The 15,207-nt window shown below is 41.2% G+C and overlaps 1 protein-coding gene across 1 annotated transcript; it reads left to right on the forward strand.

Annotated features, from left to right (window-relative positions):
- Positions 1–3,482: 3,482 nt before the first annotated feature.
- Positions 3,483–15,207, forward strand: LOC148677297 (putative G protein-coupled receptor 149). Its single transcript, XM_088620019.1, has 4 exons — positions 3,483–5,070; positions 6,088–6,280; positions 6,779–7,227; positions 11,458–15,207. The coding sequence occupies exons 1-4, from the start codon at positions 4,123–4,125 to the stop codon at positions 12,028–12,030; spliced, it is 2,163 nt and encodes a 720-aa protein (XP_088476145.1). The 5' UTR covers positions 3,483–4,122; the 3' UTR covers positions 12,031–15,207.

Consider the following 15,207-nt stretch of genomic DNA (forward strand, 5'->3'; position numbering starts at 1 on the left):
GGTAGATTTAAACTCTTGCATGAATGCACCTTATAAAAAGTAATTAGTCCTATCTTCCTGCTGCAAACCAAACACTAATTAACCATGAGGCCTCTTGCCAGATATAAATATGTACACAATTTCCTGGAGTCCATGTGAGAAGGGACTGAGGTGGGGGGTTGACAGCATTTTATAGATATTTGCATCTTCAGTTCTGACAATGATATTGCAACGCTTACGGCCGACAGGCACTGTGTAAGAGCCGGCGTACCAGAGCAGGTGACGTCACCGCCCTTCCCTGTGATAGCAGGACCACAGCTACTGGATGCGGGAGTTTCGGGTTCGAGCCCCCGACGGTGGGGGGGCCGACCTAATGCGGCAAGAGCGCCCGCCTGAGCCCCCGTTGCGTTACAATATGTTTACAATTAATTTTAGATAACAATACTTTAGAAACTATCATTCTTAGGCGGGTGGTCATGTTTATGATGGGATTTTCAACTTTTCTAAAGTGACTTGAGAGTCTGCCCCTTTGTGTCAATCAACAGTATGTTCTGCTCTGTTGTGTTTGTCCCACACAATGCAGCGATGAAGCACAGACCGAGAATCGGCTTCTATTATTTTAAAACCAGGGCATTGCCAGAAGACAATATCCCTCCTGCTGGAAAATGCCAGGAACTTAAATGTTAAAGCATTCTGTTGCTGAAAGGCCAAGACTTCGGGCTCAATATAACTTGAATTACGGATGCCTCGCTGTGCAAGTCCTCTTGAGCCCTGGGATTTACACGCCAACAAGCATGTGTGTAGGTGGCAGCATGATTAACACTTCATGTATTCACACACGGTCATTTCCTGAGGATTTGTCCTGCAGCTACTTTCCAAATCCTACAAAACCCCTGTAAAAAGTGGCAAATTCAAGCACATTTGATGCATTCCTTCCTTTGCAATAATTTATTACTATACAATAAATATGTACTTTTACATCTTGTGTCTAGGGGCCCCAAAACATACAGTATACACAACATGGTTGATAGAGTGGAGAGATATGAGATTACAATACACACCCTCCAGGACTATGGTTGTTTTTTAGGATGCAGTCCTTATGAAAACTGTAGTACAGTAGATCTTTTAAAGACAATGCCTGGAGAAGGAGTAGTGAAATTAGAGCAAATTGCATGAATCTTTGATGAAGCATCCAAGATATCACAGCAGGGCTGTTGGCACATTTTGACCACATGTAACAACAAGGGCAGATCTGCTGTCTGGGATCTGTTGACCTGCAATATTACTTTTAATATTTCAGAATCATTAGAGATACTGTAGTATTGGCAGTAATCTAAGGGTTTTATGCTAAAAGTGTGAGTCACTTTGGGAAATGTATTTTGAAAACCAGTTTCCCAGCCAGGAGTGTGGTGGGACTTTCCTGAATTATTCAAATCTTCTGCCCTTTCACTACATTATTTGTTCTCTGGTTTCCTTTTTTTCTACTGCTTTATTCCTGTGTTTATATTACTGTTGGGTTTACACAGCTTGTTTAGGTACCAAGTCTCTGTCATGCCATGATGCTTGTGCACATTTGTTCATTACTGTAACCCTATTGTGTACCATGTAATATTACCCTTTCCCCCTCAAAACCAATAAACAAATTGAACATAAAAAAATGTTTTGTTTTGGTACTCTTATATTGTGTTTATTGAAAATGTCACAATGGTTTCACTCTTCTGCAGCTGCATGTTAGGTACAGTAGGTATCCCGCTGTTTTCACCCAACTTGGGTTTAGTGCAGAACGACAGAAACGTCAATATCGCTTTCTGATTAAACGTTTGCATTGATTTCTGTTTAAGTGCGTGGTTACCAACAGGAACTCACATTTCTAGGATGCATTTTTAAACAAAGGATCACTATAGAAAACTATGATATTGTCTCAGACATCTAAATGAAAACAGTGGACTGACATTCTCAACAGCTTTAATGATTTAATATACAGTACACATACATAGTTTACTTCAAACGGATGCAACCCAATATTGTACGCGCAGGGCACGGTTCGGGTTGACCCGTTAAGGACGGTTATGCTGTTTGATTGCCGCTTCATCACCGCGTTTGTTGTGATTTTTTTTTTTTGAAGCAGCCTGCCTGACCTTATGTCCGTTTGCGATTGTTCCGAAACCTAAAAAGATGCACGCCTCCACCCTTCTTAATAACAGATATGGTGCTGATCCACTGTGAATTTCTGTGCTGTTCCGATACTGTAAACGCAAACTAGTGGCTACAGTGCTTTGAATCGCGGCCATGCTGGCCATGAGCAACCTGTGACTCCCTGTGTAGTGCAGGAAGGGATGGGCTCTCCACTCGGCGATGACTCATGGCGAGGAGCACGGATTATAACGTGCAATCATAATCATGGCAGGCAAACTGAGAACCGGCTAAATGCTCTTAAATAACACGCGCTCGACGCTATTTTTTTTTTACGGCGTTGCAACCATCTAGGCTATTATTATCATTTTCTGGAAGCATTAAAAATTGATTCCTCGGGTAATTCCGACCCGGTTCACCTCCTTAAAAGAGAAACAATATTTCCCATCTCATAGAATTCTGGTTCTCCTTCACTAGCACCTTTACATTGTATCAACACAGCGATATCGCAAGTAACCTCCTGTATGTCTCCCTATGACATGTGTGCCTGCTGTACTCTGTCTATATGAATACTAAGTAGCGTCGCTTGCAAACTGTACACACGTCCAAGTTCTAACATACTAATTCACTCATTCACTTTGTCCATCGGGTAGCATAGATTACCAGGTATTCAAGTTTCGTCGTACTGTAGCTTACTTTATCTTTAAAGGCGTTTTTTTTTTACTATTTTCTCAAAGTCAGTGGTACATCGTCAAGGAACCACACAGTCCCCATACGCCGGGAATTCGTACCGACCTACTTTTTTACAACTGTGGTGATCGAATTATTGACTTAATTGGTCAAACCCCCCACCTCCTTTCCACGAGACTTCAGATGTAGATTCATTTCAAACCTGCGGGACAGTCGCCAGCCTCTGTGATCGTGTGGCCAAAATAAAAATTAAACTGATTTTCATGTTTCCCGTTTTCCCCCCTCTTCTTATTGACTTTATTCGTGCGTTTTTGATCGCAGTCCAGGCTTTTCCCCTTGCATGCATTTTAACCATTAGCGGGTTGTGCCCAGGAAACCGAGCGCTTTGATAATAAGCTGTGACCACAAATCGGGAGCTGCGTCATTAGTCAGGAAACACGCAAATGGATTTATCAAAAAAGCACACAGGAACACACACACACACACAAGTGCTGCTGCTCGTGTTGCAGTCTCAGTTAATAATGACTAGTGGTGTTATTAATAATGATGATGAAGGGATTTATCCTTGTCCCTATATCAGTTTCATGCCAAATAAAGGCTTCATTTGTTTTCGTCAAACAGGTCTGTACACAAGCCTTTTTTAACCTACTTCTCAAACGTTTTTAAAATCAACTTTTGGATCTGTGTGACCGACGGCAAACGAATGCCATGCCCCGTGTCGCGTTAAATCGGAGAGTACCCATTTAGACGTCATTTGATACTTCTTTACCCTGCATCTTCTTTCTCTTTATTTCCTGTCCGTTGTCCTCGGCTCTGGACGCGTTGCATGTACAGGAGGTTACTTATAAAAGACAAGGGAGGGACGGCGCGCCGCCCACACTTCGTGCCTGAGACAGGGGGCAGCAGCAGATCGCGATCTCACTCATGACTCTCTCGATCTGCGGCGCAGAGCGTGTGGCTGCCCCCTGTTTTCCTGCTGCTTTTTTTTCTAGTACAAAGATGACAGCATCGCGCTGTTTGAAAACAGAAGTGAGACAACAGATATTAAGCCGGCGAGTAACTCTTAACTTACTGTTGCTGGCGTCTTGATCCCAGCAGCGCCGGCCAAGAGCAGCATCCGGGAAAAGAAACCTTTACCTTTGCGTAAAAAAGCAGCTAAGAAATCTGATCCCAGCAAACGCTTCTGGGCTTTGGATTCGCTTGGGTTGTGTCCTAGCATATGGAGTGCGTTGGCGGAGAAGGTAACTTCTGGGAGTATAATTGCAAAGGCTTTTTTACATCTCGTGTGAAGTATCGTGGAACAAGAAAACAAAAACTTCGATGAAAATGCCTGCAACATCCAGCTCGCTCCCTGTAAACAGAACCATTGTTTTTACGGAAAGCTACGAGAGAACGGATTCTTCAGATGCCCAAAGGCAGACGAGCCTGCTACTGTTTTGTTTGACTTTTGCTATCACAGTTATTACTTTCGTGGGTAGTATCTATTCGCTCCTATCTTTGCTGAAGATGCGGAGTAAGACCTCACTGTCGCTCATAGTGGCGTCTATGTCCATAGACGATCTCATCAGCGTGATACCGGTGTCTTTATTCTTGGTGGTGCAGTGGGGGACCAGCGAAGACGCACGCTGCACTTTAGCTGGACTTCTGTATATTTTTCAGGGGATTTCAAGCAACATGAAAGCATCCCTCATTGCAGTCTACACTTTTTACATCACCAAACGTTTTGGGGTTTTCCAGTCCGCGAAACGTCCCCTGAGGATAGTGTGGGCTATAGGCGCTATATGGATAGTCAGTCTGATTGTAAGTCTTTTACCTCTAAGCGGATGGGGCTCTTTTTCTCCCACGCCTTTAGGATGCTTCGCAGATAGCTCCAGTTCTTACACCCTTCTCCTTTTCACTTTGTATGCCTTGTGTTTCTGCTCTCTAGCCGCCTTTTCCGTGCCTCTGAGCTATCAACTGTTGTGTTCAGACGAGCAACAGAAAACCTTTTACCCCAGCTATTTTGAACTCGCCCGGGGGCCGGCTGCCGACGGGTCAGCGCCAGTGTGTGACAATCCGTCTTTTTCTCCGGAAGAAAGTTTCGGTACTTCCAGTCAGAGGAATGTCAGCTCAGTGCCACATTTAAACAGCAAAGTGGAGACTTACGGTTCCTCCAGTCCTGTAGTTCCTGAGTACCAAAGCGATAGAAACTCACCTGTGTTTTTTGCACAAAAGAGGTTTTCTTTGATCCTGGCGATGGTTAGAATTGTCTTATGGATGCCGATGATGGTAAGTCCCCACATACAATATATGTAGCACAGTTTACATTTGCGATCCTTTATTTGAGCTCATACTGTAAGGCATGTGAGAACCGATTCAAACAACGTGCAGACTCCTTTGCTACCTACATTATGTACACAATAGGACAGTTACCGGAGCAATGCGAAATGCGAATGAAATGCATTTCTCAAAGGTACAACACCAATGTCCCACCTGGAACACCAGATCCTTTAATCGGGGGACACTGATCAGGTGGCCTGATATTGTGGGAAGTAGTGAAGATTATTCCTTTCGGCTGCACCCTGAGCGTTTTGTCCACTTGTACTTGTTTCAAACCGAACGAGTTACTATTTTTATGACCGTGTGTACTTCAGTGTTGCCTCATGATCACGGAACGGTCAAGGGTAAATCAAAAATTCCCAATTGAAATTTGCTTTCATATTTCCTTGTGTAATTGTCTTAATGGGAAATGCAAATTGGACAGGCTTTAAAAGGTCCAAGTAATGTCATGTTTTAAATGATCCAGGGTAATTTCAATTATTCTAAGAATTAAATCTCCAAATAAACATATTTTCGGATTGTTATGAAGCTATGTGAACACACATTTAAATGTGCTTTAAATGAGTTTAACATTGAGCTTCCTGAAGATACAAAAGAAACTTGTTTCAAATCTCCAGGCAATGTTACAATGAACAGAAAACATGTGACAGTGCAAATCCTTACAACCCCAGTTATTCTGAGTATACTTATTACCCGGGATTATAATCACGTTGCGAATACGAAATCTTGTCCGAGATTTAGCATTGTATTTTGTAAAGGTTATTAGAGAAAGAAATCCGAAAAGGAAAGAATAGATACATGTCAGCTGAAAGGAGATTGATTCTGTTCATTTCAGAGGTCACCACATAGAAGACACCCTACTCTACTTTTTTAAAGTGCCTTTGAATTCAATTCCATTGTCTGTCTTGACATACTCATCACCCATTAGGGGCTATAATCGCGTTTTTTGTGTTATTCTGGTTCCAGATACAGATCTTTGTGAGTCACATCACTCATTTTACGACCTCGTCCTTTGAGACTCTGAGCTTCATCCTGACCTTACTGTCAGCTGGAGTCACTCCTGTGTTTGTTCTGTCTGAACGCTGGATTCATCTCCCGTGTGGCTGTTTCATCAACTGCCGGAGAAACGGTGACACCGTGGCGTCAGACCCTGCGCTGGGTAAGCATGTCGGAAATTATTTATTAGTATGCCCTTTTTTAAAATAAAAAGTCTCTTGACAGGAAGGTCTGAGTCAACTCGCTTGTAAATATCAAATTTTGTTTTTGAAAAATCCAGCAGCTATTTGGGCTTAGTAATGCGAATGAAATATGGTTCTTCTTCTTTGCATGCATCTTTTCTCTTTGTTTATTTAACTTACTGCCCCCAGTAGTTTATTTTTCTCCGGAACAGTGTCACTGTGCTAGCTATTACAAAATGATAGTGGGACATTTAAGCTGTAATGGAAGCTACAAAATAGTTCAATCTCACCTTCTGAGAATCATAGAGAAAGTTATTTCTTCTGCTTTAGATTTTTCGTCAAATTAAAAATAAAAGTTGGCAAACACTCGTAAGAAACTGACAGGTTATATATATTTTTCGTGTATGCGCCATGAAAAAATTAGCATGCATGTCTGAAGCAGTGCAGTCTGATACATTACCACTTGTCTCTCTTTCCAGCAAAAAAGAGAGGCTTTGAGTTCAACTTGTCCTTTCAGCAAGGATATGGGATTTACAAGATAACCCAGGCAAATAATTCGTCTGCTGAAAAAAACGTCTATTGCAACCTCTTGAACTGTGGCACAAACAACAGGAAAACGACCCAGGCAGACTGCGGCCAGCCCTATAGCGGCGCCAAATTTGAGTTCAGTACCACAGCTGTAGAGGACAGCTCCCTGATTGCTGATTTCAGCCAGCGAGCTGCCAAGAGCGGGACCAAGCCGGGGGGCCTGACGTGCAGCGGATTTGATACCGGTTCTGAGCGAGCATCAGCCCAGGAGGAGAACAATGCGGACAGTTCCTCGGTCTTCGAGGGGCCGGAAAGAAGGCTGTCCCACGAGGAATGCCGCAAAATTGAACTCTCTGACTGGGAGTGGTGCCGCAGCAAATCGGAAAGGACCCAGCGTCAGGTAACAGTTCCCCTGCTGCCTCCAGACTTCCCGAAGTAGTTTCCGTCTAGACGCAAACAGGAATCTATACTGTGAAACCGGGGTTACAAATGTGAAAGATGACTGTGAACCACTGTGGCAGCCTATTGACAGGTGTGTGGGTCGCCACGTGGACATATTCCGCAGCCCCTAAACACAGATATCGGGAGCAACAACCACGCCAATACTCGAAGCACCACAGACACTCAGACTTTCTAGAATTAGTCTTTAAAAGAAGAAAGCGCGTAACGCATTTCCCATGATCTTGGCAACACGTTCGCCAATGCAAAAGCAAAGCAACGCTACTAAGCATTCCGAACATCTAAAATGCCTGATGTGATTCTAACCCCGTATTATCAAACTCCGTATGCTTTGTTATTGCAAACGTAATACGGCAGTTTAAAAAAAAAATCTCCCTTGAGTAGCTCATTCTGGACCTCTTTTGGATTGCTTGTTCCTGACCCATGTTTTAAAACATAATCTGCCAAACGGGAAAGCAAAGAATCCCGAGGCTTGTTGGCAACATGGGAGCATAAAGTCTCCTCAATCGAACACGATTTTTTTAGCTTCCTGTTTGCACGTAAAGGTTAACTTTTATTGCCAAACAAAGCCGTTTTTTTTTTCAAAACAGAAATCGAGTTGTAGTCTGACAAGATCATTATAAAATGATTCCTTCTTGGCTGAAACTACTGGAAGAGTGTTTGTGCCCAGTCTTGGCCTTCTGAAAGAAGAAAAGATCGAACACAAATCTTTTGAGAATCTTTGTCCTCCACAATTCCTACAGCTGCTGTCTGAGCTGAAGGAAGAAATGAGCCAAAGAGGTCATTTGGCCCATCTAGCTCATTAGATTTCTAGTATTTAACTGGTTTAAGAATCTCACCCAGCCACACAGTGAAAGCAGCCAGAGTGCCAACCTATCTGGCTACCTTGTTCCAGACTCCCACACCCCTTTCTGTAAAAATGCCTGCTTGTTTCAGTCCGAAATGTACAGTTCTCCCCCAGAATTCTCTCTTCTGTACTTGGCTTCATGTTTCACTGTTGAATCTGAAGACATCCAGCGAGCTGCGTTTGGCAATGCCCTCCAGGGTATTGAGTACTGGGATCACCCAGTGCTCTCTGTGAAAGACTACAATTATAGTTAGTGTTTTTCTCATGTTAAATAAATATCAGCTTATTTTTAACATATTAAAGGCAACTTCAAAGCTTTAAAGTGCTCTTGTAGTAGATCTGGCCTTTGATTTCACCTGGCACTTCTAGTCTCTCTAAGATCTAACATTGAAAAGATTGTACCTGCGTACACTTAGCCTTGCACCATCCCAGCAGCAGAACACGAACTTCAGTGGTTGCAGGTGTCAACATCAGTCAACCAGAGGCTAAAACTGATAAGATCTTACCCAAACAACAATTGGGCTTACAAGTCAGGTGCTGCAGATTTTATTCATTTGGAAATAATCTCATTCCAGACCGTCTAACAAATGCCACCTGGCATGGAAATAATAACTCCTCGAAAACAGCCAGATCATCACATCAGCCCCATAACGAAAACATGACTTTGTTCATCTACAGTATGTCATACATGGGATAAAATACAAACTAAAACTGCATACTGAAGTGATAATGAAAATTCCAGTAATGATTCTCCTAACATCTTAAACTGCTTGTTTATGATATAATTTGTTTGTTTGTCTAGAGTGCGTTTACAATTAAGTTTATGCCCATAAACATAAGGCTCCAATTTTTTCACTAATTAGCGAGTTGACAGTTATGGTCATACCTAACAGTAGACAGTTTTCGTAAGAGGATGTTTACTTCTTTTAAAGATCTGGATTTGCTGGTAATATCAGTTCTGAGTCAGAAAAATAATCCATTCAGGTTGTAACCTCATTTAAACACACCGCGCGTACGCTTGGCCGAACGTGCAATTGCAATCTGTCTCACAGTTTTGAGTCTTGATTGTTAATCATTCCACCAAATGTGCATTTCTTTTTTTTTTAAGATTGAGACATTTTAATGCATAATAAATTTTGTGAAATGTGGAGGCTTGCTTCTTCAGCATTACCTTGAAATATGTCTCACATTGGCGAAGGGTCTAGTGCCAGAATGGCTTTAGTAGCGTCCATCTGCTGTGCTCTAACAGTAGTTTTACTGTTCTAATTGTCTCATGTAATACAGTACAACCAACAGGATGGCCAGAATGACAACAGTCCCATGAGCAAAACAGTCAGACTGCTTTGCTATTTTTTCAGCTTGTGATGACGTGTCACAGAAATGACAGTAATAATATTAAAATATCATTTTTATTTTATAGGCTATTACCACTGCTGCTGCTAGTATTATTATTGCTGCTTCTACTACACACAAACAACTAGTGACCCAAATAATACTTAATTCATTGCATTATTGAGGGATCACTGCAATACCAGGCTTGCATACTGATGATCCTCACATCAGACAGAAAAGATGTCGGCTCAAAGCAGTAAAGATGCTTGAATTGTCAGTAAAGAGGATAAAGACTACATACATATTTGTTGGGACTGGAAGAAAGGCTGAACAAAGGCTGACCTTATTTGCTTTTTGTACGTTTTGGTAGCATAAATTGATTCCCAAATTAAAAGGCAGGATAACCATAGAAAAACTATTTTTCAATTCCCAGAAAAGAAAAGATTCCATAAGTAACAGAATAAAAGCAGCCACTCTTCAAATAACATTAAATGCCCAGGGAGTCTAATGTGCATGTATTATTATTTCATAATCATTCAATAGATGAATCTGTACCTGAGGCTTGAACACAGAAGTTTCTGTTGTGAAATGTAACTAGTAATTGATGTTCAGCTTCCTGTGGTGTCTCTGTTAATTAAGCAGTAATACTCTTTATGGAAGTGTCTGCCTGGGAATACGAAATGCTTTTGTACTTTAAAGAGCTTTAAGCACAGACAGCAGACCTTGACACATTTCCCAGTGTAATAATATTGCCATGGTTGTTTGAAGAATATGTCTGAGTGAATGCATGTTTTGCGTAGAGTAAGTGCTCCTTTTACTTCTGATTAATTTATGAGGTACATTCTATAAGTATACTTTATGAAAATGTTACTAAAGTTATTTAACCTACTGTATGCTGTAGGTTAATGTGGCAAATGAAAAGGACTTCTCTATATCCCCATTGCACCTTCATATGTTTGTTCAAGGATCTGCTGTACAATAGCTGTTCACCTGTGTATTGGTCATTTAGTCCTTAAAATCAGAAGATTGTTTTCCTTCTCTCTCCTGTGTCATTCTTCAAGATAAAGCCACAGGTGTATAATGATTTGATACGAAAGAGGTTAAAATGACCTATTTCTTACCCATCTCTGTAATTTTCCCAGCTGATGATAAGTACTCGTAATTATTTTAACTAAAAAAAATATGGTGTTTTCAACTCAGCTTGATAAACAGAAAGTTATGTCATGTTATGCACTTTTTGGATGAGATGCTTTGTTCAGATGCAGGACACATTGTTGACACACGACGGAACTCCGTAAATAAGTCAACCATTAAGATGAAAAAAATAATCTATTCTACATACATTGATGCTGTTACCACCTTAGCATGATATCATCATCTTTCAGATGTGGGACTCTTCCTTCTGGACCATAATTGCCAGACCTATGTGTCCAACATGTTAAAAAGGGACACTGTGCTGTGAAAGATGCTATCTTTCAAATAAGATCAGAAACTGAGGTTATGGGTACTTGATTGTCAAAGACTGCATGACAAGGCACATACGAGCAGTGGTCTTAAACCTAGAACACTGTCTGAATTCCACTCTAGCCTTGCACTATTGGGCCCCCCCAAAAAAACTTTCCCTTGTTCCACCCATTGCATTCAAGGGAATGGAGCAGTTTCTCATGTCTCCAGCAGTGGGGGTGTATAATGGCTGCAGAATTCCACTGAGGGCGGGAGCTGCACTGCTGCTGTGGTGGATGAAATGGGTCCCATCCTTCATGTGGACTATTTTGTGATCCTCTGCAATGAAAGGCACTATATGAATGCAATTTATTACGATGGTTATTGCTATGCAGCACCCATAGCAGTGCTGTAGTTCAATAATAGCCTACAAGTACCACACATTAAGTTGCAACCTGGGATTATGAGATTAGGCTTTCTTAAGGCTTTGCCTATTGTATACCGGATTCTGATTGACCTAATTAGGACTTTATTTTCTCTTTCTTTCAGAGGTCCAGTGGGGGGCTCGCCATCCCTCTGTGTGCGTTTCAGGGCACAGTGTCCCTGCACGCGCCCACGGGAAAGACGCTGTCGCTCTCCACGTACGAGGTGAGTAGCGACGGCCTTAAAATCTCCCCGAGCGCCAAGAAGATCGAGGTCTACCGCTCCAAGAGCGTGGGGCACGAGCCCAACACTGACGCCTCGCCCAGCAGCATCGCGGACACCAACGTGAAAATCCACCTGGAGGTGCTGGAGATCTGCGACAACGAGGAGGCCATGGACACGGTGTCCATCGTCAGCAACATCAGCCAGTCGTCCGCCCACGCCCGCTCCCCTTCCCTCCGCTACTCCAGGAGGGAGAACCGGTTCGTCTCCTGCGACCTGGGCGAAACCGCCTCTTACTCTCTCTTCATCCCCACCAGCAACCCTGACAGCGACATCAACATAACGATCCCTGACACGGTGGAGGCACACAGGCAGAACAGCAAGAAGCAGCAGCAGCAGGATAAATCAGGTTACCGAGAGGAAATACAATTACTTAACGAGGCCTATAGGAAACATGAAGGGAAGCCGGAGCAGTGAAGCCGAGCTGCAGGGCACAGCGTCAGGTGCTGCTGCAGGAATCACACAAAGTGCGCTTGGCATTTCACCTCAAGTCCTGTTGCTGATGAATGAATGTACGGCACTTCTGTATTCTTCTGCCCACCCCGGAGGCAACGTTAACATGTCGTGTGACAAGACAAGCTCCAGCCATGGCGAAACAGAGAAAAAAAAATCTCGGCGCCCTTTTCCTCTGTCCTCAATAGCCAACAGTATGTGTATCTCATTAGTGACTCATGTAGTTGCGCTAAATGCCAGATGAACTTGGAATTTAGAGTGATAAAAATTCAAATCTCGCTCCACATGCAGAAGTCTTTCCCTGACTCACTACTGTGACAGTGCTATCGTTGAATCTCAGCGTGAGTGAAAATGTGGCATGCCATCCATTAAGGTCAGAAAGGAGATTCGGGACTTCCTAATTATTCTGCTTTAGTCTGAAGTAAGCTACTGTACAAATACATTCGTAGGTACTTCAATACTGTTGTGCACAGAGCTTTTACTCGTGTGTGAGTTTTTAAACTCCTTGTCGCACACACTGATCACTGCACAGCGCAAGTCTTTAAGGCCAAGTCAGCAGTTCGGGTCAGTCGGTCAAGACAAATTGACAGTGAACTGCAGCACAAAAAGTGTCATGTTCTTTTCATGGAGATGTGTATCACTACATAACCTTGGGTTTTTATTACATAGAATATGCATTACACATGGTAAATTGACTGCAATGAGTAATAGCTTTTTTTGAAGCACAATTACATGAGTGAGATTGTTCAATTGTTTTTCTTAGTTTTGCACTGGGTCAACTCTCCTGACCCCAGACTGCAGTGATGTAGACCACTCTATTATATTTAACATGGATTGTCAGGACAAAGTGTCTTTTGAATGGAATCAGCACTCAGATAGTACTAAGCAGACTTTACCACAAGTGTGCATTAGTGATTCAGATTCCTGCTGACCGGATTTAGGTTTATATACAGAATGAACAGAAAGCATTTTAAGAATCAGATCATAGAAGGTTTCTCCGTAATTATTTCACTACATCGCCATCTAAACAAGGCAGGACATATACCAAGTGAACAGCAGTTTTAGGGTCAATAGGTTATAACTAAAAGCTAAAACCAAGAAGAATATTTGTCACAAAGAGGGGAGATTGCTGCACATACAGTATCAGCTATTTAAAGAAATAAATACCAATGAACAGAGTGCAGACAATACATATTGTTTTGTAAAATAGGCAATCAATACATAGTATTACTAGGTAGTGGAATAGTCAAACGATGTAACTATTGAAATTACACACTCACACCATTACCGTGCTTCTGATCATTTCATTTAATATTGTAACCAAGATAAAAACATGTCAAACCAACTCCATTTTTGGAAGGGGTTATCATGAAGTGTGTGTAGGTCAGCTTCAGTCCAGAGAGCAAGAACAGCATGGAAACAGTGCTTAAGAGCAATTTCTGTCTTCATCTTTTCAGTTACATAATGGTCCGAATTGGAGAAGATCAGCCCTGATGATTATAATTTCTCATAAAACACCTCTTAAAAAGCTTTCACTGTAGGAACATTCATTTCAAAATTACTTGGAAACAAAACCTAACAATTTATTCACTTGAATTTGGTAGCAAATGCAGTACGTACTGTATATTTTGCTAACACCTGGTTTAAGATTGATCACTATCTACAGTATGGGGGCGGTACGTTCCACTAGCTTTGAGTCTGTCACGCCTAATTGTGATCTCTCAAAATTTGCAGTAGATTGCTGTGCTAAAGTCTTGCATTGTTCTTCTCTTTTCCCTAAATGTTTTTCTTTCTTTATGCAGAAATACAATGACACTGTGATCTAGTACTATATTTTCGTCATTTGTTTTAAATTAGCAGTTAGTCCTGGTACATCTGGATTCTGTAATACAAAAAATAGCCTTTTAGCTTTCCAGATGCATGGAGAGGAGCAAATGATGCTAATGATAATGAACACTTGACACTAAATCAATTAGATGTGATTGTTAAATGTGATGGATTAGCTACTACAACACTTCAAAGTACTAACATATACTTTGTGATCACGTTAGTGAAAATTCTGTTCAATGTGAATTAAGGATTGCACAATGTCATGCTTCATTTTTCACCCAAACTAAGCTGCCTAAATTGTTATAATAGTAGACAACACTAGTGAAGACTTTGAGTACATTTTTGTGTTTATAACATACATAGAGTGTTTTCAAACTCCTGGTTGTGTCCTAGATGTCTAAGACTTTAGCACAGCAGTGTACATGTACTGTATATACATCCAAAGCCTTTTAAGGTAAAGGAAAATGTATATTTTTAAGAAAAAAGCTTGATGTAACATAAATACTTTTAATTTCAAAGAAAAGAAATAAAATTGTGTCTGAATTTTTTATTTTGGTTTCATTTTTGTTGTTTAGAGAGTTTGAATATTTTAGTGACTTAGAAAGGAGGTGTGTTAGAGAGGGGACTGGAGCTAATAGGTACTCATCACTAACTGGATTGTACTGCTTACATTAAGAGTATGTGCGAGACTGGCTGTTACTACAGTATTTCCTCTGGTCCCTCACACATTCTCCATGAATACCAGTTGAAGCCTTATAAATGACCTTTTAAATCAATTAGTTCTATTAGTGGTTACGTGGAAAAATTATATGAAGGTATTGTGCAATTATATGGGATTAGGGTGATTGTGAAGGGAGTAGACTCACAGGTTCTGGTAAACTGTGGAGATTCCTGTGGTAATGCTATAATTATTTTAATGTAATATTTATTTTTACTGTTTGTACATTGTTTTTTGTAAGTCTCTGTGTAAAACATTGCTGCTTGGATGCAAAACAAATTTCTGAGAAGTCAGACAATAAAGTATTATTGTACCATATAAGTGGAAAGAAATGTTTGGTTCAGTAAAATATTATCGCCCATGAAATGTCAAACCAACTGGACTAGAGTACTGTATTGGCAGTGTGACAACACTGATTGGCAGTGAGAACAAAACGGAAATTTATACAATTTAGAGTAATAAGCAGAACATAGTGGAACAAACAGAATGTCATCACGAGATAATTATTATCATCTCTTTATTATATTTGTACTTCATCATTACAGGCCAGCAAAAACAATACTGTAATTCAGGTTTTTCTACCTTTACATTTA

This window comes from Lepisosteus platostomus, chromosome 2, assembly GCF_059453375.1.
Source record: "Lepisosteus platostomus isolate fLepPlt1 chromosome 2, fLepPlt1.hap1, whole genome shotgun sequence".
NCBI classification, from domain to species: Eukaryota; Metazoa; Chordata; class Actinopteri; order Semionotiformes; family Lepisosteidae; genus Lepisosteus; species Lepisosteus platostomus.

What these genes read in the sequence shown, in the direction of transcription:
- LOC148677297 (XM_088620019.1), top strand. Translation starts at nt 4,123, where the DNA reads ATGAAAATGCCTGCAACATCCAGCTCGCTCCCTGTAAACAGAACCATT. An exon ending in TCTTATGGATGCCGATGATG is followed by an intron (nt 5,071 to 6,087) that starts GTAAGTCCCCAC and finishes TTCTGGTTCCAG; the next exon opens with ATACAGATCTTTGTGAGTCA. An exon ending in GGCGTCAGACCCTGCGCTGG is followed by an intron (nt 6,281 to 6,778) that starts GTAAGCATGTCG and finishes CTCTCTTTCCAG; the next exon opens with CAAAAAAGAGAGGCTTTGAG.